Source organism: Anomalospiza imberbis, chromosome 1 (genome assembly GCF_031753505.1).
Source record: "Anomalospiza imberbis isolate Cuckoo-Finch-1a 21T00152 chromosome 1, ASM3175350v1, whole genome shotgun sequence".
NCBI lineage: Eukaryota > Metazoa > Chordata > Aves > Passeriformes > Viduidae > Anomalospiza > Anomalospiza imberbis.
The window spans coordinates 75,484,504-75,512,061 of record NC_089681.1 but is presented as its reverse complement, the minus strand read 5'-3'; the positions used below and the strand labels follow the sequence as shown (position 1 = coordinate 75,512,061).

The following is a 27,558-nucleotide window of genomic DNA, read 5'->3' as shown; positions in this document are numbered from 1 at the left end:
GCACTGTATGTCACCAAGTTTAAGGGACTCAAATTCATGCAGTAGGATAGAAGATCAGAGATTGCACATTCATATTTTCACATAGAGAAATACAAATCAGAATACTGATTTACCATTTACCAGCAATAACCAGCTGGTCTACAGCAATCATACTGGTTCTTGAATAAAGGCACTTTGTTGTCTGCAGTGTGCACATACCTCTGTGAAAGAGCTCTGTGTTGGGGCGATTGCTTCTGAACTGCTACTTCACTCTTCCCAAAGATGTCTAAGCAACTTCCCACACATTTTATTTCTCTGTTACTGCAAAAGGCCATGCAGCACGGGGCACATAGCCCAGATCCCACTTGGATGGATGTGCCATGAAAATGCATCTGCCATGGTGAAACCAGGTCAATATGTTCGTGGCTAATTTAAAAGTGAACTGCTTGGATTTGGGATTTTGGGAGAGGGGCAGCAGCTCATTTCTTTTAGGCACAGCATTAGTTAACTTTCTGCAGCTAAGCAGACAATCAGAAAAAGACTCACAGGATTATAAGGATCATGTATCCATGGTGATTTTAATAAGAAATCTTACTTGCAGTAGAATAGATAGAAGCAAGAAACAGAATCAGGCTTCACGGATGATTTATTTTAGTTCATCTCCTAGGAAGTAGAATGTTACTGGTTTGATTTGAAGCCAAAAATTGTAAGCCTGGATCAAGTTCCTGAGGTTCAAACTCAACTATATTCTGCTCTCAAAAACCAGAACACTGTGGCTGTCTTTATCTTGAATATACCAGTTCTCTTTGATAAATTGCTTATAATGTACTAAGCCAAGTTTTGACAGAGTCATGCTGTGAACATTAATTTCATCTACATAAGTATCTTACTTTAACTGCCCTGTTTCTTTTCCTGTAGCTTTCTGACAGAGCAATATTTATTGTACTTCTGTACAAGGCCACCAATATTTAAGAGTGCTCAGGTAATATATATATATATATATATTACCTAATATACCTAATATTGTTAATTCTTCGGCCAGGAAAGAGCAAGAGTTTTGCTGGATATGCCAGGATGCTGTGTAGGGAAAAAAAAAAAAAAAACCACTAAACAGTTACAACTTTCATTTGTATTTATATTTAAATTACAGTATTGTAACTCCTTGCAGCTGATTGCAACATTTTCTGAAACAGGTTCATTATTACTTTTTATTTTGACAAGCTTGTCTATCGCGCATTTTTAAAATGCTCACTACCACCATATTCCCCAAGATCCAGCAGTACTAGAACATTTGGACTTGCAACACCTATGGGATTCTTTGACTGAACTGTCCAACTGCAGGCATGTTCTGACCAGTGAAGCTATTTGTGATGCTATTTGATGCCCATTTGGTTTTCCCTGTTGTCTACAGCTATATTTTGCTCAGTGTCCTTGCTCAGTCAAAAAAGTAGAACTTGATAGAAAGACTTGTAAGAATACAGAGAAAAGAGACCTGTTTGCATTGAGACTGACTCTGTAGGGGAGAGATGCCACGGTTAGAATTTTAGGCTTGAATGAGCTAAGACTGGAATAGAAATTGTGTTAAGACTTCTGAGAAAAGGACTCTGACAAATGGCAAACCAGCAATGAAATGTTTGCATTCCTTTTACAAGGTGCAATAGCTCTGTTCCCATAGCTACTGTATGTTGAGATTGATGATGTAGCTACAGCAACAGAGCCAACATCCATGTTCAGTGTAAAATTCCTAAGTCATTACTTAATCCTGTTTTACCTCCCTGCAAACTTCTAAAAGAGGAAAAAATAGGACTATCTTGTTCTTTGAATGAATTAAAACTTCGCTAAAAATGTTAGAATTAGAAGATCCACAGCAGACAGCTGGTGCTAGAACATGCCTCTCTGACACAAATTGCCTCATGCCATGATTCTCCTCTCCACACTGACTGAAGTCCATTGCTTTTTTGCTAAAAGAGAGCTGTCTCTGCCTTTCTCAATGGGTGATGTTTGGCAGCCTGCAGCTCCTCCAGGTCCCACAATATTCAAGAGCAGCACATAGTCACTTATAAGCCGATCCTTCTATTGGGTGTATTTGGTTGTTTCTTATCTCCCACCACCCACTATGATTTTGAGGATAAACTTCTACTCAGAAATTCTGCACTTTTTCATAGCAATTGTTTGCTTCCATTTAACAGTGATAGTTCCCAACATAAAAAGGGAAAATATTACATCAAGCGCAGAAAGTGTTGTTTAAAGCACAGTCTTTTAATTTTCAGCATGTTGTTTGCCATGTGATTGCCAACTGGATAACGTTTGGCAAGCCAAGGGCGTATTTTGTTATGTGTATGCACAACTAAATAGAAAATAGTTTAAATTTTAACCCAGTATAATGATTTCTGCTTTAATATTCAAATTCAAGCCTCACCAAAAACAAGGAATCTCTTCTAGGGGGATTTATATCCCCTAGAATATGTCCTTAAGAGGAATAGACAGCACAAGCCTTGATGTCCTAAGGATCACATACAAAAATATGCCTTATCATTGCAAAGTGCCAATGTGCAAATACCAGCAAAAGTGAGCACCCTGAGCTCTACCTAATTTTTCTTCAATGTCCTATTTAAAACTGAGGTTTTTTCTAAGCTACATAATCTTAGTCAAGTGGTCAGTCTTTGCTAGAACTCTAAAAGGATTAAGCAACACTTAAGCCCTGATTTAGCATAAATTAATCTGTAACTGTTGATTAGAAGAGCACTAAAGCAGTTTTATGTTAGTCAACCTTAGAATACTCTCAATTAGAAAAAAATCCTCACTGTTTAGAAATAATCTCACAAGAGTCCATAAGGCAGCAGATTCTCAGTGTAAATATTTAAACTTTTAATAACAAGATGTTTAGGCATGCTCATAAATCCATGTGTGGCATAACTACCCAACATCTACACTGACGTTGCTAATTTTGGTTTGTGTGGACAGAAGGAAGGCTCAAGTAAATACTGCAGAGCATTTTTTTCCATACCCTGTCTTTCTATCAGGTTAGAATTGCTAAGCCTTTCAGAGACATTCAGTTAATGTCAGGAAAAGGTTTTTTCTGTCTGTAAAGGTACAGCACAGGTAGCACATATGCAAAGTTATTCCTTCATAAAGTGTTATTTGTCAACAGTTTTACGTTTTAAAAAAGTGAAAAAATAATACAAACACTGCCCAAGTTTCAGCATTTTCAGGGGAGAGGATGACCACACAGGTTCTGAGAAGTGACCATTTTGTAGATGAGACTAGTGTGCTTTTTCCCTCCTCCCCAGCATTACAACATATCTTTCCCACAGCCTGGGGCACAGCTTCTGAAAGAGGAAAGTTTCATAACAAGCGCCAGCATACCACACACTGGCCTGGGATGTCAGAAATGGTGCAGGAAGTGAAACTACCGTAAGTTCACAAGTTTTCTAATATACAGCTGAATATACATCTAGCTGGAAGGAAAGAAAGAAATGTAGAGTTGATTGGGTTCGTGCAATGCAGTGAGAGAGAGAGAAACTTAGAGCAAAGAGTTTATGGGGTTTTAAATCACTTTGCAGATAGCCAAACTGGTTGATATTCCACAAGTATTATGTTTTGTAAAGAGAATTTATAAATAATATCTCTCTTTTTTTTTTGTTCTTTTGTTGAGAAGCTGTATGAGCTTTGGGCAATCTAACAAAATGAAAACCTTGTAGTCACCAGGTCATCACTAACCCTGCTGTTGTAATACCTTTGAAGTACTGCAGCAAAACTCATTTAAACATCTAAGGCTAGCTATCAGGTTGCACTGGCAGAGTTCTCAATATCTACAAATTTAGGATGATTGTAGGCTATGAACTAATTAACAGCAGAAAAGGAGATAGGCTGCTCCACACAAGACCTGCATACAAGCAGGCACTCAGGCATGACTGGAATTCCAATCAGAACCAGGAAAGGCTTCCTAAAGCACAGAAGTATTTGCCACTACCCTGAAAGTAACAGTTCTGAGGCCAAAAGGAAAGAGTAGGAGACCATAAACATTTTCTTTCAACACTTGAGATTCTACCTGCATACCACAGTAGTGTGAAACACGTCTAGTACAAGCCTAAGCAAGGAGAAAAGAGGATTCAGAGGGCGTTCTGCTGCTTCCAGACCTAAATACAAACAGATTTTCACCTCAGTTTTAACATCAGATTTTTGAAGAATCAATAGTCTGGATGACCAGGACTTCTTCAAGATGTGTCTATTCTATGAAACCATCCACTACACATTATAAGGAACTGGGTCTACCACATCTGGATTTGGCTTGCTTTATTGCCTTAAAGAGAATTTCATGCAAACAATCCCCCTATGACAGAAAGCAAGCCACAGTTCCAGAGAAAGCTAAGGTTGCTTCCTGCACACTGGCCACTGCAAGAGGATAGACAGGAACTCAAAATGCATACAACCTTTTCAATGTAGTGACAAACCCGGTAAAAGTGAAGTGCAAAGCCGCAAAATAATTTGCTGCGGGATTTCTCTGAACATGATAAAAACAAGGAGTATCACATCTTTCTGAAGGAGAGATGGAAATAACTGCAATAAATTGGATTTCAATGCCAGAATATCAGTATGGAGACTAACAAGAAGGAATAAATTGTAAACTGTTAGTATCCTCAAAACTCAACACTACCAAGATATTAGTTTTTTGCAATATAAAATAAATTTAGAAAAAGAAATCCTCCAAATTCAGGAGAACTTAAAGTGGCACTCTCTCTTAGAGGCACCAGTTTTATTTTGAAAAGCAGTTGTGGTATTTATTCCACTGTACACAATAAAAATGCCAGATCCAGGACAACATTTCTTCTATTCTTCATTAAATTTAATCCTTAAATTTTACACACTGATTCCTGGCATGATTTGAAGGTTTCCAATCTATCTGAATTACAGATTCTGGTGTGTCCAGCATTAAGCAGGACTTTCTCACAGGAGTGCAGTGGACTTTTATTGCAGCAACAGAGACTCAGCACAATGATCTGAATGAAAAAGAAAGTAACACCTCACAGACACAGTCAACCCTATGACTTCCATCCTGAATTTGTTTTAAGAAATGCAGTAACTTACTCTAATCCACCTGTGGTAGGAGAAAGGTGTTTTGCATACAAGAACATCAGAGCCACAGCATTATTTGAAAAATATTTTCACAGCTTCTCAAGCGAGCAACTGTCATCCTCTGATCTGTGTATCAAAAATGAAGCTTATATAAATGGAAATGAAAATTCAAGTATAAACAGCAGGTGGTCTGCACCCATCCAGTAAAACTAGCAAAATAATTAATCAGTATTCTGGTAAGGAATCTGCAAGTGAGAGAAGCAGTATGGAGGATCATCCTGGAGGCCATCCCAGTAGCTGTGACATAGTTCTAAAAATGTTTGCAATTTTAAGTGATTCAGTCTTCTTGTGTCTTAAAAAAAGTAAAATTTTAAAAGTGCAAAAGTGATGTGGACAATATTTAATCAGTATCATTTTAAATGAATCAGCCATGTTGTCATGACAAAAAAAGAACTTTATTCAGACATCTCCATTTTATATATTCTTCTTTTTGTGTGCACCAACAGATTAGAACAGAAAATCTTTAAAGAGTCAAATGGATGCAAATAGAAGCTGCTGACAGTGAGTGGTCTGAGGTGACTGCAGGAAAACTCATTATTACTCAGTGATGACAGTGGTAGCCATGCATGTGAAGGAAAGGTAGCATGCAGTGGTGTTCCAGGCATGGGAAGGAAAAGAATTAGGAGTTGCTGATGTGGGTGAAGTCATTCATGTATAAGGACATATTCCAAAAGGTAAGATGCAAAAGTGATAACTGAAATTGTTCATTAAACATCCTAAGAAATGACATTGGGAAAAAGATCATAACTGATCTAGAAGCTATCAAGAGATGGCTAGTCTGATTCACTCTCCATGCTTAATCAATATTTTCAGGGTAAAAACTACAGAGCTTCATGCAGTAGAGCAGGGCTGAGCAAATTCAGGTCTCCCCACAGGTCTGTGAAACTGTGTTATGTAAATTCTTTCCAGTCTACATACCTCAATTATTCACTACTTCCAACATACCAAGCACACAGGATATTTTCTCTGTATCCAAATGAATGTAGTTGCCAGCTAAAAGTAATTATTTTCTCCAGCAAAGGAAGTAATCCAGATATAGAGACTTCTGCTTTGAGGTATTCATTTGCACCTCCCACTTGTTGGGGGAGGTTGTGGAGGTGTAAATTACCACAGAGAATTTCTTAACCCATGAGAGGATTTCAGCTCAGTGCAGCTGAAGACGTGCCTGATGGTCAAGGAACAGAAGGAGCCCCTTGCTCTCACGGATGTGGTGCGTTTGTGTACTTAGTGTGTGCCTCCTGGGCTCCACCCATTCCTACAGCCCACAATGGAAAAGTTGATCCCATAAAGTTTAAGACATTTAAGAGAGAATTTAAAATAAACCAAAAGTAAGGAAGGATCAGTATTTTTTGAGATGCTGCAAATACACAAAAGAATTACTGCCAGCTGGCAGGCTGGTAACCATACAGCCTGCCAGAATAAACTATCCTGTGCCCTGGTGCAAGGTTTTGGCAAGCTTTGCAATGTCTATTGGTATATCTCCCATGAGCCTTGGCAGTACCAGGCAGTCTCTCACCTAATCTGCATCCAGGCAGGAGTGAACACAGGGAGAAGGGATGAAGGAGAACAGATGAGCACAAAGGGAAGCCAATGGTCAATCAGGGGTCTGGGACTACCTTGCAGCATGTGGGAGGAAAAGAAGTAAAACTTAGATGGGAATAGACTGCAAGAAAAGCCCTAAGATCCAAAGACATGCAGGATTTGGGAGAAGGTTGATGAAATGGCACAAGAGGGATTCTTAATGGCAGGGATGCCTGTGCCAATAGTTCACTACAGAGGGTTCAGAACAATAAAGCAATGTATTTGAAAGAAGCTGTTGCTCTGATAAGGAATAGGACAATTGTGACAAATTGTAAGGGTAATGTCACAGAGCAGAAACACAGAAGCCCCAGACAGGGGAAAATCACCCTGGTAAGGGACAAGGAGAGATGAAGTTCTAGCCTGAGAGTCCCTGGGTGAGTACAGTCTTACCTGCCTTTTGGTGTGGAAACTGGGAGGTGGAGGGGCTCAAGGGGAAAGAAGATAAAAGAGGAAGCAAACTGTTCAAGGAAGCAAGGCAATCCTTGAGTCATACAAATTTTGGTCTGTGTTCCAAACCCCATTGAGAATAAGAATAAGTCCTTTGCCTTCTTACTGCCTTGCAAAGATACATGAGGTCCTGGAAAGAGCTAGATTTGGTCTGGTACTGAATAGGAGTTACAGCCATGGAGTTTTGTACAGTCAAACTTTTCTCTACCAAGCCTTTCTCATCTGTGTTTTTTTCTTTCCCATTATCCAAGCTAGTGAAGAATTGTCCATTATGCTGGTCCAGTCCCAAAGCAGTTGCCCAAGAGGAACAGAGGTGAAACAGTCTCCAGTACTGTAAAAAACCACATATATTGGCAGACAGCAATGGATTAAATACAAGCACAGGGTTCATCTGTTTTTCCATTCACTCTAGTATTTAATTCTGTTAAGGTTATCTTACATAAAGAGCTCTCACTCACTACTGTAGGGGGATATTTTTTGAAGTAATTCCAGGATATTTTCACTGTGCTGCTTTTTTTTTTTTTTCACTCTAATGGGAAATCCTTACACATACACACAAACACACACACATGCGTGCACCTCAATTTTAAGAAAACATGTCAATTCTTTTATGTCCTCAAGGACTTGGCAAGCAGGAAGATTTTTCAAGCAGAGGAATGGCCAGGCAGCAGCTTTTAGGTTTATGGACACAAAGGCCAGTGACATAAGGCACATACACTTTGTACCACAATTGCCTGCCACTGAATTTTCACAGTAGTTCAGTGACTTGCTTACATAAATAGTGGAAATAAGAGATCAAACAATTCCCAACACAGCCAATCTATATCTGTTGTGTATGAAAAATCAGGAATTGGCAAAAGATAATCTAGGAATGTTCTAGGTTTAAAAGACAGCACAACTCCAAATTTAAAGTTACTGGCTCCAGTAAAGTTGGCTTAAATAAATTTTTATTATCTACAACTTTTTGAAATACACTCAACTTCACTGAACACCTGGTATTTAGGATTCTGGCTATACAAAGAGGAAAGGCCGTAACTCAGAGAACTTGTTTCTAACTCACACTTCTCATCTTTACTTTGCTTCAAAGAAATCTTCAGAACACTTTCATTGCTGTCATATCTGAGTTATGATAAACATGTCCAAAAATGGTCAACTAATTATCTTCAGTGGGTAATTAGGAGTACTGACGAACATGACTTTCTCCACCAATGGTAGATGTCAAGGCTTCTCATTTAGGGATTTAAGTTTGCATCTTAAGATACTTGGCAAGAACTGCAACACTACATTTGCAATTTTTGTAAAACCTAGAGAAGAGAGCAAAATCTTTTATGTAACAATGATGTGTTTCAGAGCACTAGGCCTTTGGCACAAGGACTTCACAGATGATGAATCAAGACTTCAAAATACCATCTAACCCAGGCATGTCACTGTAACTGAATTAAAATATCTGCTAACCACAGCTAAGTTACAATCCCCAGCTCACACTGAAGGGATAAAAAGAAGCAACAAAAAGGTAGGAGTTAAAGCATCTCCTATAACAATTGCTTGAATATCTTAACCAGATGGTTTGTAATGATTTGTTGCTTAGCCGAGGCAGTTCAACAAAAAAGTCAGAGTTTCATTTGCAGTCTAGGAAATGAAATTTCAGGAGTCAATATGTAGCAATCTTCAGATGTAATAACATGATACCCTTTTCCTAGAAGCAGGGTAAGGGAATTGTAAATTGCCACCACATTTCGTCAGAGGGAATTTTTAAATAGCATCTGCAAGATACCCTGTGCAGTCTTGAAGTGCTCCACAATTGTTGAGGTAGCAGCCAGTTGAAAAATAAAACATACTCTCATCTTTGTTTTATTCTTGTTGTGAATGATATCCTTCTTTAGGCTACTTTACATGTTGTTCTGTGCAAAAAATTGGGCTATTTGTCTGAAATAGAAATTCTCTGTAGAGTGAAAGAACTTTTTAATTTTTAATTTTATTTTAAGATGAAGTAAGAAACTTCTGAAGCAGTACAAGTTACAAGTACAGTTGAAATGGAAAATAGAAACATTGTTCCAAGAGAAAGAGGAAACTGCCTCAGAATACTTAATGAATTTTCCATGCATTGCTTCATCTGACTAGTTGCATTACTCACACCATACAGCATGCACTGCACCTTCTCACCTCCCAAAACTGTATGTATTTTAGACAAAAAGAAAATTAAACCCATATAAAGTTAAGAAACTGCAAGCCCCTGTAAACAGGTGATTAACAAGTCTTATCTATCACACTCATAGCAGTGATGAATTTGGAGAAGATCTTGCTCTTAGCTTAAACAGATATTAGTGAGGGATTTGTCTCTGACATTCAGCATTTTTTTTTTTATTTCTCTGCTAGAGTACTTCATAGGAGAAATATCTGTACAAAAATTGTACTTGTTAGCTAGGACAACACACACAAGCCAGTTGTTGAAGCCAACAATACCCCTGGAGCAATGCTTCAGCGCTAGACTGCGGAAATAGCAGAGCAACCCAAATGAACCCAGAATTTCAAGGGAGAGCTCTTTATATCCCTCTAATTGGGTGGACACATCAATCCTTGTTAGAGCACCTCAGTGATTCATTTGTTGTTTACTGAAGCATGTGCTGGAAGAGTCCACTGGCATGCCTTTAAGGGTCACAGAGAAGCCTCTTCCATTGAAATTAAAAATCTAGTTGTCTTTAGCAGCTTTTTAATAAACAGGATTTTCATTTGACCCACATTAAAAGATTGCTTTGTTGAGATTTAGAAAGAAAAGTTTGTCCTCACAAAAGAGCAGAGGGAGCTGGTAATATTCTGATTAGATTTTTTTCAGTGATTATTTATTATTAGCACTTGAGTTTCAGATCAAAATTCATATAGCTTCTTCCTTGTCTCAGGAAGTTCTTCTCAAAAAGTCACCTTTCTTCCTCTCAGAGGCAGTAGCTTTTATACCTAGTGGAGTCTTTTTAACAAACAGCTTTTCAATCAGACATGCTAATGCAGGTAAGTAGCTGGAGTGCTCCAAGGCCTCATCAGGCACGGGCTCGCACAAGACCGCCCGCAGCGCCAAGGCACACTGCCTGGCTTTAACACCAGCTACACCAGGTGCTGGTGGTCGTGTGGCTACCCAAAGCACAGCGTGGGCTAACTTTTTGTGCATTTGTGGGGCTGCTTGCAGGGTTTCTGCAGATCGCTGAGTCCTGTGCTGCCATGCAGCTCTACCATGTACCTTGAGCTAACTCAAAACCGCTGGCGCATCACAGAGCCATCCCAGCAGCACCAGCAGTGTAGATGTGTGAAAAAATTCACAGGCAGAAGGAGAAGGAAGCAGGTTTTGATGCAGCAGCACAGTTGTGCAGCTTGCCTAGCAGGACCATTGGGTAAGCTCTCAGGCACCGCTCCTCACACCCCCAGTGCTGGGAAGCTTCCCCACCAAGAAGCCACGTGGCATCGCCCAGAGGTGGTAAGGTCAGGAAGTTTTGTGAAAACACAACCTCAAGTCAAAAACTGTGGTTTTTCAGTCTGTTTCCCTTGACCGCTTTTAGTATTTACATCAGGGATGATATGCTATCCATACACTTGTTATCTGAGTGTACATCAGTTTACAGAAGCTTCGTTTTTTCACCCAAGGTGAGTTTGGTTTACAGAAGCAAATCCACTAGAAAACAGGGGTCAGTGTCCTGCTCCCTTTAACAGAGGGAACACTGGTGTGCTTTCACCTGCATTTATGCTGACTATCTGTGCTGAAGGAATGATACTGGACCCATTAACACTTGTAGGATGGATTCAGTCTCTGCAGTGCCATACATATGTAGAAGTGTGCAAATGTAAGGCAGCAAGATCTCCATCATTACTGTCATCTCTCATGTTGCCATTTGGTATTTACTCAGCTTTTTAAGACTGAAGAGGGTCCATTAGATTTTACAAGCATTTCTGAAAAGCTGTGTGTGCAAAAAAAACTTTTATAATGAAAGATGAAACTGGTATGATTACCACTGATTTTTTATATGTTGCTTTTATTCAATTTAGTTCAATTGAAAAGAATGGAACAAAGACACTTACTCCAGGCAAAGCAATACTGAAACTGGTACTGAAGCATGCAGTTGGAAGGCAGAACTATGGGGCACAGAAAAGTATAACATACTGGTGTCCATGCTAGTGGAAGCACTAGGGCAAAATGCATGTGAAATTCTACAAGAGGTGGTTAAAATTCTCAGAAAGATAAAATTAGCTCCCACAGAGCTTCCTCATGAATGTGGCTTATGGTGCTGCTGTGAACAGAGCCAACTCCTGCACTTCTAAAGCTACCAAATACATGATGGGCAGACTCCCACTTTTATGGCTGCAATATAAACAAGCAGAAAGCTGTAGATCTGATGGATGAGGCTGGTCCAACTATTCTCCACTTCCAGATAAAATCAGAAAATGCATTTACTTGCAGTTTGTTTCTCAAAAAATCCCATCAATAGGCCTTTCTTTTTACTGCATTGCCTCAGGACATGGTAGAAAAGACTTCTCCCAGAGTTTTGGTAGGCAGGAAGTGTCCAATGAGTTACTGCATGAAAAGACAATATGATTGCTGGGCTCACCTCCTAAAACACAGCTTTACACAAGAATAGCACACTTACCTTGCTGTCCTGACAAACTGTCTCATTTTTTGCTAACAGTGCTAACTTCCCCTCCCTTGAGCAAGTGGTACCGTTTTCCTGCAGCCAAATGGCTGACAGAGTACACATAAATACAAAACCCTTGTACAAAATGAAGTGCAGATTTACAGCTGTTTCATAAATACACTAAGTGAGAAATCATAAATTATGCTGAGTAGCTTTCCACAGGATAAGATATTTCAGAAAAAGTGCTAAGTTCCTGTTTACGATAAAAAGGATTTCTTAAACCAGCACTGGTGTAGCAATTTGTTATGTGCAACATGTTTTGTTTGCTGCTTTACTGAACTAATTCTATCAAGGAGTACAGCCTGTAGTCTGAACAACCTGTTTTGTAGTGGGAATCAAGAATTACAGATGAAAGCATCAAGCTAAAATACCCTTTATCTTTTGAAGCAAACGATAAAATAAACAAAAAACCGAAACAAAAACCCCACGACTCCTTTGAAGAGATCATAAATATGTACTATTAATTAAAATATAGGTCCCTTGGTTAAAACTGATGGAAATCCCCCCAAACACCCTCCAATCAGCATTAAGCAAGCACTAAGAAACTTGAAAATCTGAACCCAAGTTTCCAGTTCAACATAACAGTTTGATAATAACAACCTACTCACTGTTTTAAGTATTAAAATCAAAAGACAACATTAACTAAGAATTTAGTAAGCCTTCTGCAACTCTATTGCAATGCCAAGATCACAATATCCCTTGAATAGTCAGGCTCCTGGCCAAGACACCGAAGTGTGGAATGGTCAGAGGCATCCCTCTACTCACCATACCAGTTTACTCACACCTGAGTTTTACACATCAATCTTCACTCAGATGTAAACAGAAGGATTGCCTGATAAACCATAAGGGTTATTGCTTGCTTAACAGGAAACTACTTTAAAAGACCAAAAAAAAAAAAAAAAAAAAAAAAAAAAAAAGCAAGCTTAATATTTGAGTCAGTCTTCATTTACACAAAAAAATGGATGTAAGAGATGCAGACAGTCATTAAAAGTCACAGTCTGAGTTAACTTTAACTCAGTTCTGATTTCCCATACTGGAACACCCTTGCAAGGCATACAGTGGTCTTTGGGCACATTTACCCCTTCATGACTTAAGCAATTCACTTATTATATTTTAAAACAAATGCATTATTAGAAGACTTCACAATTGGGTTTAAAGTATAATTATTTTTTAAATTTCATAATGTGATGTTTCCATGTTCTAGTCACAAGATTAATCATCTTACAAATGTGAGTATAGATGAAAAGCATGCTTAGATGAATAACTTTTAAAATCTTTACAATATTGGAATGAAGGTGTATTTAGGTGATACAGCTAAGCCAAATGAAATAGTTTGTGGTCAAGTGTGACAGCAACTGCCAGCTCCTCTTCCCTTGTAGCTGGTCTGGCTCTTAGCTGAGCCTTGTGTGAGGTAATTCAGTTCACTGAGCTGTGAGGAAAGGAGCCCAGCCAGAAGAAAAACAAAACAAACACAGGAAAGCATGAATCCAGCCCACCCCATGGAGCTGCTGGTTCAGGTCAGCTGTCATACCTGCATCCTTGGGGTAGAAGCATCCCCCATATATCTATCTAAAATCTAGATGGGATTGGTTCTCAAATAAGAAAAAAAAAAAACACAGACATTGTAATGTAAATTTTAAATTTTAAATGTTCGCATTATGTTTTTTGTCTTTAATGTAAAGTAATGGGAACAGCTCTGTGGGTAAAATTCAGGCTAGGCATTTAATTGGCAGCTGGGGACTTGAACATCTTCCCAGTAACTCCTTCAAATAAAATACTGCAAAACAGCATAAGGACTACATATTTAATTATGAATTCAAACAAAGACATTTTCTTTATACTAGAACTACATGGTAAAAACCTGTTACAGTCTCCCACAAGACTGGAATTTATGGCATTTTTATATAAGCTTTCACAGTCAAACAGGTGAAAATTTAGCTGCCCCTTGCTTAAAGAGGGTCACTTTTTCTATAAAAGAGCATGTTTCAATTCCCCCCTGCTGATTTTAAACTTGAATCTGAGTTTTCAACACCTTGGTGAGGGCTCAGACCAGAGACATTCTCTTGCCAGTTGGTACTTCATATAGCACAGAGAAGACAGCTCTATCAGTGGAGGCTGAGCCTGACCCAAGTAAACAAGATAATATTCTGCTGAATATGTTTCATAGGAGACAAGACTAATACCCCAGCTGATGTCAGCAAGAACTAGGGTTTGCAGCCTGACTGTCCATGTTATATATGTCTTTCTTTAATTAACTCTAATTAGTCCATAGGCTTTGTGTCATATTGCATGGTTTAGGTCTTAAACCTAGAAACTCTTATGAATTGTACTCTTTATTAAGTGGCTAGTTACCTTACAGTAGAAAATGGAAATGTTACTACAATCACAGAATGGTTTGAGTCAGAAGAGACCTTAAAGATGATCTGGTTCCAAATCCCCTGCCATGGGCAAGGACACCTTCTATTAGACTGGGCTGTGCTGGGACATGCACAGCCTCTCTGGTCAACGTGTTCTAATCTGAATCTACCCTTTTAGTTTAAAGCCATTCCCCCTTGTCCTATCCCTACATGTCCTTGTAAAAAGCCCCTCTCCTGCTTTCTTATAGGCCATTTCAGGTACACAAAAGCTGTTCTAAGGTCTCCCTGCAGCCTTCTCTTCTTCAGCTTGAACAACCCCAACTTTCTCAGCTTGTCCTCATAGCAGAGGATGTTGCAGAAAGTAGTCTCAAAAACCTACTCTAGTCCTGAAATACAAATTTGAGTGCTGATTTTAAAATTCATGTTTATTTTCCTTGGCCTGTCTGTTCAGTAGAAAAGGTTTCTGTAAAAGTGACTAATTGTGTCAACCATATCTGACTGATATCTGTGAGATATTTCTCTATGACAAATCAGACCAGCTCTGAGATTAAGCATCAGCATGCACATAATACTTAAATACAAAAATTGTTCTAGGATTTATCAGCCTGTAAATGAAGTTCCAACATGTCATTTTTAGCCCTTCATCTTGCTTACCTGTTGCTTGCCCGGCAGAGCTCCATAAGGCAGCTGATGAAACAGGCTTGGTTGGATTACTCGTGTACAGTTTTGACAAAACCAGATTAACCATCAAAACACAGCTGAAGGCAGCTCTGATTCAGGGTGCTGACTCAAACCCAGGACAAGCAGTGAAATCCCCACACTCTAACCCACAACCCTCATTCAATAGCTCCCACGCAGAGATCTCCCATAGAGAAGAGGGCACTGCCTGTGTGTACACTACTGCACGCTCCCCACCTACCATAGCAGACGCTACTGCATAGTAGCACACTCTTGCAGAGCCCAGTTTATCTAGGGCACACTCCTTTTCCTCACTGCCATAATTACTAGGTGTGCTTTTTCTCATGTACAGGCCCATGAACTGGAAAAAAAAACATTCCATTTTGCAGCACTTTGTGTCAGTTTATATGAGCTTATCAATATTAATAAGACCTAATGCCCAGGATTTTGTTTCCAACCAAAAGAATTCTAACCTAAGGCATATTGTTTTCTGACCTATCTTCTCAACATGAAAACTGCACTGCTGCACACACTTACCTTGCACAGATTAAAAAGATAATGCTTCTTCCTCTTCAGGCAGTAGAAAACTTGCCTTCAACATCGATACTATTCACATTAACCTACCACTGGTTTCTCAAAGGAAGCAAGGAGAAAGGCAGAAAAGCAGACAGATGACAGAACACTGGGATTTAATGTTCTGGTAAGTGCTTTTGTATTACAACTGCAAACACAGGTGTTTTATATGTTTTATATATGTATATATATAACTGTAAATCTCAATCAGTGCTGCCCACTCAACCACACAAGTTACAGTGAAATTCTAGTGGCTCACAGCTCTGACTTTATTAGTGCAACTCAATTAGATTCAAATCAGATACTCACTGATCAACATGAATAAAACTAGAATCAAGCCCACCACACCAGTTCTGCTCCTAAACATGCCTCCCTCTTGGAAAGGTTCACTTTAAAAAGTGCCAATACACTGCTGTGCATGATTTGACATCCATACGTTGCTGAATAATCTAACAATTAGCAGCTAAGTGAAGGTGAGCATTCCCTTATCTCTAATAACAACAAGACATGGGCAACTAGCCAAGAATCTGGTAATTAAACAGAAAAACACAGGCAAAATCTGCAAGTGCTTCTTGAGAGCACTCTATGTCCAGTAAGCACATATGAAAACTCAATACCTCTTAGGTTGCCCTCAGGTAGGAAAAGATTGATTGATTGATTGATTGATTGATTGATTGATTTCAAACACACAGTCCAAAGTAGCATGGATATAGCCCCTGGTATTGAACCAGGATCTTCAACAGCAGCTGCCCACCTGCACGCAAAAGATAAACTGCACAAAGATATTTGTTCAGCTAAATATTATGTTTATTCAAAAGCATTTATGAATACACCAAGGATCTCTTTAGAAATTATATACCAAGCTACAGTTATTATACCATTAAGTTTCAGTCACCATTCATTGAAAACGTGAATAGCCTTCTCCACTCATCTGTGGAACAACCCAGCAAACATTTCTGCAGCCTATAGATTAAGTAACAAAAGACATCCTAGTGTCATATCAATCAGAAGTATGCAACTTTCCTCACAAAATTTCATTCTGGACCTGAAGAGTAAAATTTTCAAACATATACACATGATTACTTATCACTGTCTTGAAATAAAACTTATGACCTGAAAAGCCTCGATCATTTTTGTAGGTTTTACTGCCCTTCTTGCAGATCAGCCCCATTTTGAAGAATAACCTCAAACTTACAGCCCATTTAAAGAATTCTGTCAAAAGTACTATGAGAAATCTCCATTTAACAACCTATGCTGTTCAGCATCAATAAACTAAAACAGCCTTTTGCCAGCTCCAGAAAAGCCTTATTTGTGTATTTATTTACAGCATATACCATGTCCATAAAGCATCTTAGCAGAGGGTTCATCTTTGGATCTCAATATTAACAGAGCTCGGACACACTGCCCATAAATCAGTACACTTGGCAAGGATTTTATTTCAACTGAACTAATTTCTCTGCACTCAAGAACTAGCTCACTCCAAAGGTTCCTTATGTCCCTGATCACACAAACCACAAGTCTGAAGGATACCTCAAGAGAAAAAGTCAAGATATTTCCTCTCCTTGCCCCAAGGCAGAATGAGTCATATTTAAGTAATCTCTCAATGGTTATTTCTTACCTAGTCTTAAATTAATCATTCACTTCTTTACGCTGCACAAACCCAATGTGTTCATTTCTCCCTTTCATATGTCCTGTTTGATCACTCTTATTGTTTACATGTGCATCCACTTGAACAGTAGCTCTCTCTTATGTGGCATATGACCTGTGCAAGTTATACCTTTAAATGTTCAAAGCACAATATAAAAAAGGAAATTCTCCAATGTCCATTTTAGGATAGTTAAAAGGCAATTTATTATATTCTGGTTCTAAATACTTAACTAAGCAATGGACCTCTGTTATCCTTGTTTTCCCTTTCTTGTCAACAAAATCTTCTTCATGGCAATTCTGACCACATATTCCCAACAACTACTACATACTGTCTTTATAGAAATTATTCCATAGACAAGGAATTTTTACTATGATTTATTCATTAAAATTTATTTAAATTATTTTAATTCAGCTTACTGATCATCTGTCATCTGTTACAGAGCAAAGAGCAACTCTTTTTCCTCATGCAGTCCAAAGTTATCTATATGAACAGTGGAAATCCCATTTCTTTTGTACAACTCAGTTACTTGCTAGTCCTTAGTGACAGAACACAGAAAGACAACTCCTTGTTTCCATGAAAGGCTTTAATGTGATTGTAAGCTGTGAGATGTGTTGCTAAGATAAAAAAATATTCCACTCTGTTAGTTAAGATGAATTCTCTGTATTTTTAATTTCATATGAAGGTATTCCTGGCTGTGACTCTGTAACTTTGAAATACAGTCTCTTAGGAACCATGAGCAGATTTAACCACAAATAGCTAAATGTGCCTAGATACATGAAGTTATATTTAACTATCTCCCTAACTAATTAGATCAGGGGACCAGAATCATATCGCTAGATAAAAGATAAGGATAAAACAGGGCATTTGTAATAATTAAATAACCTCTTTGGTCTTCTTTCCAGAGCAGGGAGTCAATGAACATCACTAGTGCAGCAGCTGATGACTTCCAACCATGGATGCAGTCTCACCAAAGCCAGTTTTTGCAAGACAGCCCAGAAGGCTCCCTTGGACAGTCTGATTTTATTTTTTTGCTTTAAGAAGACCAGAAGAGCTCCTTCTCAGGAGGAATCCCTAAGGTTGCTCAGAGGTGAGGTTTCCAGAGACAGCAGGGTGAGACAGGCAAGAGATTCAAGCCAGGAACCTGAAGCTTAGGAAAAAAACCCTTAAAATGCTGTGGGTCTACCACCAGGTAGTAGACCCACAGTCAAATTCCAAGGGTGTTAAAAAGGAAGTTTGGGACTAGGGAGGACTCCAGATTTTCGTTCCAATGAACGAAACTTCTGCATACTTGAAAGAAGCATTAGTATTAAAAACTTGAAAGGGCTTGTGGGCGGAGATCAGGCTGTGAATATACCTTGTATTTATCTATTATTTTGGCTCTATCAACACTGTAAGTTTTCTCTGTGTATGGACTCAATTAACTGAGATGATTAGCTGTAATTTTAATGCAAAGAATGTCATTTGAGAGGATTTTTTGGGAGCACAATGTACAGCAGATGATCTAAATCAATACCCTTCGATTCCCTGGCCGCCTACTAGGGGACCCTCCACAGAGACCAAAGGCTATTTTGTGTCTTCACCCTATAGCTACAAACTTGTCCTTTAGAATAAGACATATACATCTGTCATCATGAACTCACTTGACTGAACATGGTCTTCATCTTGTTGGCATCATACTCAATGTCCACAGCAATCACGTTGTCATCTCCATCATTTATAGATGTTATGTTTTATTTAGACACAATTAAAATCTAGAGCAATTAGAAGTGGATCCAAATAATGGTTCTCTATAAAAGAAGCCCAGGCCAGTATGACTGTGACAGCTACTGGCCTTTATGCAATATGCAACCCAGAACAGCCACAGCTTGACAGACAAGCTTTGTCTTTTATAATAGCAAATCTTTCCCCTAAAACTGTGTTCTGGATGGTTTTTGAACTCACTAATGCAGTCTAATTATGAGGTTGCAGCAATTTAATTGTCTACAGGATCAAACAAATCTAGTTCTTCTTGAAAATAAGTCACAATTCAAGGTATCGCAGAAGGGCTGGGTTTCCTGGTGAATTTTTTTTCCCATTTAGTCAAGGACCACTTTTGTTTAAAACTAAAACAATGTGTAAAAAGGAAAAATTCTCTCCCCTTTCAGTCAGTAGAGGAAATCACATTAATATTTCTTCAGCTGGTAAGAAGTTTAAAACTGTTGAATGCTTTCAGCTGGCAGAGCTCCAAGTTTTCCACATTGTTACAGGATTTGCATGAAATCTTGTTTAAGACCAAGTTCTCATGTTGATATGATTTTACTTTAGTGAGAATCCAGATTTGGGAGCCATATGCATGCAAACCATTGGGGTCTAGTAGCACGAGTTATAGAGTTTAAAATTAAAGTTTTACAAGCAGTGGTTCTGGACTCATAGCTCTGCTCATTGCATATGAATGCCAGCACATGACTAAGTTGATGGCACAGAGCTTCCTGTGTTCTGCATGCCTGCTAGAGCACACACTGCCTGTTACTGTGTGATTATTAAGGTGTTCCTTGAAATAGGCTGAGCTAGTTCATGGTTAAAAATATGGACTTCTAGAAAGGATAAGCAAGGGAAATGGCTACATAGGCACCATGATCATTTAATTTAAATACAGATAAGTGAGCTACAGTAACATGGGAAGGAAGGGCACAGAGCCAAAGCTAGATGAAAAATTAGTTTGAAGATAACAAAACTTTTTTTAATGGGATACATTTACAAATATGGACAGAGAAAACACAATAAATCCCTACAGGTTAGAATACAGTTTCTAACAAGAAGCATTTAAAATAGCTTCTTCAGGCAGGAGAAAATGTGCCAAAGAACTTGTTTTTTAAGTAGAAAGGAAATAAAAGCTGCTGAGGTAAATATTTCTATTCTCAGTCTGTAAATTTACTGTCATTGTTACGCAGAAAACTCCTGGACAGACATTTTTTTTCTGAACCACAAATCTGTCAGTGCAGATTTTCCTTCATTCTCTATCACCTCTGTGTTTCAGATGATGAGGCACTCGGATGTTCCTCACAGGGTCAATGGCTGTGGGAGAGCATGAAATGCAAGCTCATTTCCCTCAACACCATACTCCATATATCAACTCCAACTCAGAACACACATGGCAAGTATTTAAAGACACAATATTTATCCTGCTTCAAGCATTTGTCATCTGTTAACTGATAAGCTTGCTCTTCTCCGTAATGTCTTGGTAACAGTGATGTTCCAAGAGATGCTTGCAAAAACACCTGTAGGTGATTTGCAGTCCAGTTTGAACCCTTGGTAACAGAAGGCACCTCAGCACTGAAGGCCACTTTCAATACACTGTGGCACAGCGGACTGTCAGAACAATGTGCTGTTCAGTAGGGAATGAGACACCATAAGGAGTGCCACATTCCTATTGCTAGCAGCACCAATAATTTCTTCATGAATCTGTCAGTCACTGACTCATCCACAGAAGAGGATGACAGCTGAACTTTCAGTGACCTTATAATCATTCTAGTGCTTATAAAATTATACTGTAATATTAGTTTTCTTGAGCTCTGTTGAGGCTTCTACTCACTATTACACGAACAGGAAAAGAGTGCACTCCAGTGAACTATCATATTTCAGTGCAGTTCTTACTTAGCTTGGCTATGAAAGTATTATTCATTAAGGTAATGTCATCTGTTCAAGGCAACTGGATGGAAAGGATGGGCTACTATGCAGAAAGCTGAATGATCCTCGATATATCACTAGGGAAACTAGCACTGAATAAATCATTAAAATGCACAATACTGGTGGAACATCAGATGGCTACAAGCAGCTAAAAAGGTTTCTGCTGGTACCTCTTCACTGGAGGATGATTTTTTTCCAGAGGAACATCTCTGAGGGTAGGAAATGAGAAAAGGGAACAGCATAGGGAAACAAAGAATGGATAAATTCCTCTAACTAAAATTCTCTCCTGTGAGCAATACCAGATCCTTCAGAAAAAAAATATCTTCAAGGACAACTTGTCACTCTCCTTGAACTCTCACATCCTACATGCAGCATTCTAGGGCTATCAGAAAGCTCTTAGCTATGACTGCTGGAGTTACATAGAGCATGTGTGGACTGCAAACAAGGAAAGGGTTTCTACATTTCCACATTTGCTTTGTTCTGCTAATTTAAGCATTTGAATTACAGGCTCAGGGGCTATCCTGAGCACTCAGGTACCCAACAGAAGTGTCACAAGCTCCTAGTGAAAGCTCCAAGTGAATTAAAGTTGCAAACTAACAGTACTCTCCTACATCTCAAGCAAAGTGCAGAATGGAAGAGCCTGGAAAAACTGGCCTGATTTTGAATTTAATCCTCTCGAGAACTTCTTGCTTTACAAGGCCTGTAGATCTGAAAAGAAAAGCAAGGGCCAACACACATCTTTCACCCTCTCTTCAGTGACACCAGCTATTCCCAGTGCAGAATATATATTCACTGGTGCAGGGTTTACATGCAGGGGCTGAGTGATGATGCTGGAGGAAAATGAGCCCCACTCTCTCAGCACATCTAGTTAGGAAACGTTGGTTACAGCAGCTAGCACATCTTCCCCATTTGCTAAAGTTTTTTTCTGGTTACAGCAAGAAACCCATAAGAACTGTTTCCACCATCTCACATCTCACTGAATTTGCCTTCTCCCACCAGATCTGCACAATTAGCAGCAAAAGTCAATCATGAACTTACCAGCACTGGCCAAAATACAGCAACTTTATGTTACTGGAAACTTTGTGTACGAAAGGAAAACGTAGAAATAATCTGAACACCTCATCCAGTGGTGACAGGTTCCACCCTGTTCTTTTTCAGACTCTTAATTTTATACCACCTCTACCCTGTTTTTGTTTTTTGTTTTCGTTCTCCGCTAATGACGCGCTTCACTGCCTTGAGGAAGGATGATTACAGGAAGCTGATGTAGCAATTCTCTGGCTCCAGTCTATCTCAGACAAGCACATACCAAAGCATTTCTCAAGGTGTAACTCTTCCATGTTGACTATGTTTCTAATTGGGTTTTCACTGTTATATATGTCTTGATTTGTGCATGTTTGGCATGTGTTTTTCTAAGGTAGGAAGATGAGAGAAACTTGCATCAATTCTAACATTGTTGATCCATTCTTTGTTTTGTCTAACTTTGCTTCATTTCTTCTCCATAGTTCAGCAATCATCTTAAATTTGTCTAGCAGATGCACATCTACAGGATCCCACTATGCGACCATCTACTTCATCCTAAAATAGTTCATCACATCAAGATGCAATTTTGAATATGAGCCCCTCTATCACCAACCAACCACAAAAGGAAAACAGTAATAGCAGAAAATAAGTTCAAAAACTATAACCAGGCTCTGTCCTTCTGCAGGCATTATGTTCTGCATCCCATTGAGTATTTAAAGACTATTGAAACAAGAGATAGCCAGCAGCCCCCTGATTTCACTACTCATACAGAACTAGCTTCCATTTGTCACACAAGGTCATGATGGCAGAGATTTCTGTCATTAAAATTAATTCTTGGGAAACTGTCATTATAGCTACTAGGCTTTTGCCTGAAGGAAAAGATTATGCTTCAAGAGTGTATTCATATCCTCTTCATGCCAAGGCATCAGAAGTATTACAATCACCATCATGACATCATCCAGCAAGGTTGGTAGCTAAGGCCCAGTTGTATTATACATTCAGTGTTGTATCCTTTGAAAGGACAGTAAGTATCTAATCAAAATGAAGATACTGCCATTGGTCCTACACATGAAGTACCAGGTCATGCTGCTCTGAACCACTGCTAAGGCAGTGTATGCAAAATAAAATCTTTTGAAAAGACATTCAAATTCCCAAAGGTTAAAAAAAAATCTCTGTATCAGCAGATCATAATCATATGTGGCACCACTTACCAAGCTAAAATCTAAACTATGCAACATGTGACTAAAAAGCATGTGGCTTTCCCAACGCTATTGCACTGCTGGGGTATTTGGCAGTAGATACTCAAAAAGTCAGGCTACTATACAGACTACTTCATTGCTATTCTGCAGAAGACAATACCAAACACATCAAAAGAGATCAGATTATGATTTATATCCTAAGACATAAGGTTTTTATTAATAAAACTGTTTCCTCAGAGTTAAATTCCATTAACTGTACTTAAGACAGAATTACTACACATATTGCTCCCAGGCAAAACCTGACCATTCCACATGTGTTACAAATCAGTATCTCTTTACATTTATTGGTGTGCAGACGAAAGCCAAAGGATTTCTTTTCAGATTCTGGCAAATCAGGAATCTTTCATGTTTGAGGAATCACATTGCTATCAATCTATTTCTATTTTAAACTTATGAATTTTCATACCAAATAACCTGTAGATACATTTTTATATTAATCACATTTCTCCATCTTGAAGAAGCTTAGATGGCATCACTTTTAGGGAAGAGAGCTGTGAGATACAAGATATTGTAAGGAAGACTTTAAAGTCCTTTCCATTCTGCATGAGGTTTCCCCCTTTCTTCCCCCTGCATATTTTTTTAATCTCGAAAGCATTTCCTACTAATGCATGAAACCCCCATTATGCTGCATATGGTTTCTATTATCAAGTCTATAATGCTTTCAGGAATTTCTTTGATTTCTCTAGTTGTTACCTCATTCTTTTCATTCCTGATTGACACAGAAGCAGCAACCCAAGTCATTCCTAAGTATCTTTCTTTAGTTATAAATCAGTCTCCATACTTCAGTAGAGTATCTCAAAATGGCTTGCCTTTACTACCTTTGTATGAATAAAGGAAAGGCCTTGAATATTGGCTGATTATTACACTCTTCATTATGTATTTGGAAATCATCCAGTTTTCTTAGTTGAAGAACTAGATTTTACCCATTAAATTTACGTTGCACCCATGAACACTACACTTACACCTACGCACCTAAATCAAGACCTGGGATTTGTGCACAAACGTGTACAACAAACTGCAGAATACTCTTCACAGAGATGGAACAAAAAAAAAACAAAAAAAAAAAAAAAAAGACCTCCAAAATTCTTGTTTTCAAAATTAGTAAATTAGTGCAAGATCAGCTTTCCATGGCAGATTTCCAAATAATTACTAACTCAATTGTAGCTGAGTGTCTAAAAATGTAACCACACAGAACTCACCCAAGATTTCATGGGAAGGCCTGTTTCTACCCTTCTACCCTGCAACCAGCTCCTTTTTTTTCTAGGCTGCTCAGTGCATGCCATTGGGCCATGGGTGGGTGCCGGCACAAGGGAAGAATTTACCATTGTTCAGATGGAAGCCATCGTCTATGCAGGAGGTTCTGCTGAAGGACTTCATGGTTCACTGCATGGGCCAAAGCTACCAGTGGAACACAGCACAAACAGAAGCAGCTTCACTTGGAAAATACAATTTATTCCACAGACTTGATTTTGAACGATCAAAACACAAATACGTAAGCTGTCTCCAGTAAGGACTGGAGATAGCTCTAGACATGGCTCAAACATTATGGAGGTTGCATACTCTGTAGTCTTAGGGTAAGGGTATGTGCCAAAGGTATTCCACTTTCTGAAATAAATCAACCTTGCATCACCATCTTGCTTCAGAGGGTGTTGCATTTCAAATGCAATGATGGATGGAAGAGGGTGGGGGGGGGAGAGAAAAATATTTCACCTGATCATTGCTTCAAGCAATAACTTGAACAGTGATTTTACCATTTTTACCCTTTTAATGTTGATTTTAACTGGATATGATACACTCAAGAGATTCAAATCAACAGAAAAAAAAAACTGCTGCATGATTGCATTTTGGCAACAATGTACAATTTCCCTGTATTACACAATTAGCTATTTCATACATGAAGCATACAAGAATAGACAGAGCCACCATGAATTTCCAACCTTTTTTTGTTTATTCTGCCTACAGATCAGTTGGTGCTCCCTGGATAAACTGAAACAGCCAGACAAAAGGAAAATATCCACTGCACACAATCCACTAGCAAGGGACATCACAAAACAAAGCTTCTCCCTCAAATGAAGTTCTGTGAGACAATGAGTAGACAGCAAGTGCAAAAACCTTCGGCCATGTCCTTGATTCTTCATTTTCCCAGTCCCCTAAATGTTGCCCAGAATTCCCAGAAACACCCTGAATACAAAAGGATTGTGTCGGACAAGGTATCTCTCCTGGAGAGAGCAGTAGCAGCAGATGCTACATGTTCCATCAGTATGGCACTCCCACTCCAGATTCTCCCTGGCTTAATGGGGAACATCTACACAGGAAAAAAATCCTCAGTGTTTGAAGCCTGGCCACCAGTTTAGGTGGTGCCTGGCAAACATCTGGCAAACAGAGAGGGGACATTTAGACATATTTTAGGGCTCTGATGGCTTCTTCAGAAGAGATCTTAATTGGAAACACTGGAAATATCAAGTAATTGCTATGCAAGGGGCCTTGGGGTGTATGTTTTCTAGTGAATGTTCATCACCCTCGAGGGGAAGCAATAAAATCCACTGCCATCGCCTGTTTAACAGCCCACTGGCAATATTCTTTTGTCAGCTTTAACTCCAGCCTAACACATTAGTTGTCTTCAGTTCAGAAACTGTCATTAGCTTACAAAATTATACATTTCAAACAGGCTTAAGCATGGTTCCTCTAAAAAGAGATATATACCCGAATTTTGGACAAGAGTTGGGAAAAAAGAGTGGTGAAGAAGGAACAGGCACCAATGCGAGCATCGAGACGCAACAATTCGAACAAAAGAGATCTCAAGATGTCGCACTAACACGCATGCACACAATCTTCCTCTTGATAGATTGCTTCCCCTCGGCAGAGGGAGATGCTTCAGGAGAGCGCCGGCCCGGGCACGCAGAGCACGCGTGTGTCTCCTAGACGGAGCCCGCCAGGGAGCACGTCCCTGCGGCGTGGCTGCTCCGCGGGGCGTCTTACTGCGGCACGTACACGCAACTCGCCTCGCCCTCTTCGCTCAAAGCGACCCACGAACGACCCCACGCTGCTGCACAGGGACCCCCTGCCCCCCGTCTCCTGCCCCCAAGGCCACTGAGAGGAGCGGGGCCGGGTGCTGGAGCCCGGGGCGTGGGAGCTCTGGGGGCACCCGCGGGCGCTCGCCTGCCGCCGACCGAAACCCTCTGCGGGCAGCAGCACGGCCGGCCTTTTCCCCTTCCTAAATGCCAAATTTTGTGTGGGTGAGGTGGGGTGGGGGGGGCACGGGTCCGCTCCGCCATCGCGCCCAGTAATAGACGCCAAAGCTAAGCCAGGCGCAGCGCGGGGAAGGAAAGGTGCCGGGGTACCGCTGGCTCCCCCCGATGAAACCGCCGGCGCTGGCGGAGGGCGGGCGGGGGGAAGCGCCCGGGGGTCGCGGCGCAGCGCGGAGCCTTTGTTCCGCCGCCGGCCCCATCCGCGCCGCCGCCTCCGCGCATGCGCCGGGCACAGACAAAGGCGCGGGCAGGGCGGCGGGGGCTTCCCGCATCCCCCTGCGCCCCGCATCCCCCTCCACTCCGCACAGCCCTCCACTCCGCCCCGCATCCCCCGCTCCACTCCGCACAGCCCTCCACTCCGCCCCGCATCCCCCGCTCCACTCCGCACAGCCCTCCACTCCGCCCCGCATCCCCCGCCACTCCGTACAGCCCTCCACTCCGCCCTGCATCCCCGCTCCACTCCGCACCTCCCCGTCGCCCCGCATCCCACCTCCGCTCCGCATCCCCCCCTCCGCCACGCATACCCCCCTCTGCTCCGCATACACCCCCCTCCGCCCCGCATCCCCGCGCGTGGCGCCCACCCGGCGTGGCAGGAGGGTGGGGGTGTCCCGGGGGTGTGCGTGTGTCCGCCTCCCTTTCCCCCGCGTGAGCCGCCACGCCCAGCTGAGGCGCGGGGAAAGCGCCCTGCGGGAGCCGCGTTTGAAAGACACGCGTGTGTGTGGGGAAGAGGCGATACAGCGGGTCGGGAGGGGAAAGAAAACAAAAAAGGTCGACGGGAGTTGTAGGTTTCTTCGGTGGGGGGAAAACGAAAAACCAGAGGGTTGATGGGGACCTGTGGGGAGCGGGGGGCGGCAGTCGGTGAATATTCATAGAATAGGCGCATCGGGGCATAGCGCGGCGGGCGGCAGCGGCAGTCCCTGTCGTGTTTGACGGCGGGTCCGTAGCCCCTGCTCGGGCAGCCGAGCCCCCGAGCCCCGACGTGTGCTGCCCAGCCAGGAGCAGCGCTTCAAACCCGCCGGCGTGTCCACGCGCACGCGTGACCGCGGAGGCAGCGCCGCTTCCGCGCCGCCTCGCCGGGGACGATCGCGTTGTCGCTGGCCACAATGGGCAAGCGCCACTTCCCGCTCTTCGCCCGCCCCGACGCCCGCCGCACCCCGCAGAGCCCCCCCCCCAGCTGCCCGGACCCCGCGGTCCCCCTGCAGCACCGCCGCCCCTCGCCCAGCCGCCCTGCCATCTTCCTGGCGCCGTGCGTGCTCTTCTCCCAGCGCTTCCTTTCATGGAGAGCTTGGGGCA

The 27,558-nt window shown here is 40.9% G+C and overlaps 1 protein-coding gene across 1 annotated transcript in view; it reads right to left on the bottom strand.

Annotated features, from left to right (window-relative positions):
* The window catches only part of BASP1 (brain abundant membrane attached signal protein 1), a 50,055-nt gene extending 22,892 nt beyond the window's left edge, over positions 1 to 27,163 (bottom strand). Inside the window, 3 exon segments of the mRNA XM_068197168.1 lie at positions 26,847 to 26,867; positions 26,869 to 27,087; positions 27,089 to 27,163. Of these exon segments, the coding sequence (XP_068053269.1) occupies positions 26,847 to 26,867; positions 26,869 to 27,087; positions 27,089 to 27,148 (300 nt within the window). The 5' untranslated portion in view covers positions 27,149 to 27,163.
* Positions 27,164 to 27,558: the final 395 nt, after the last annotated feature.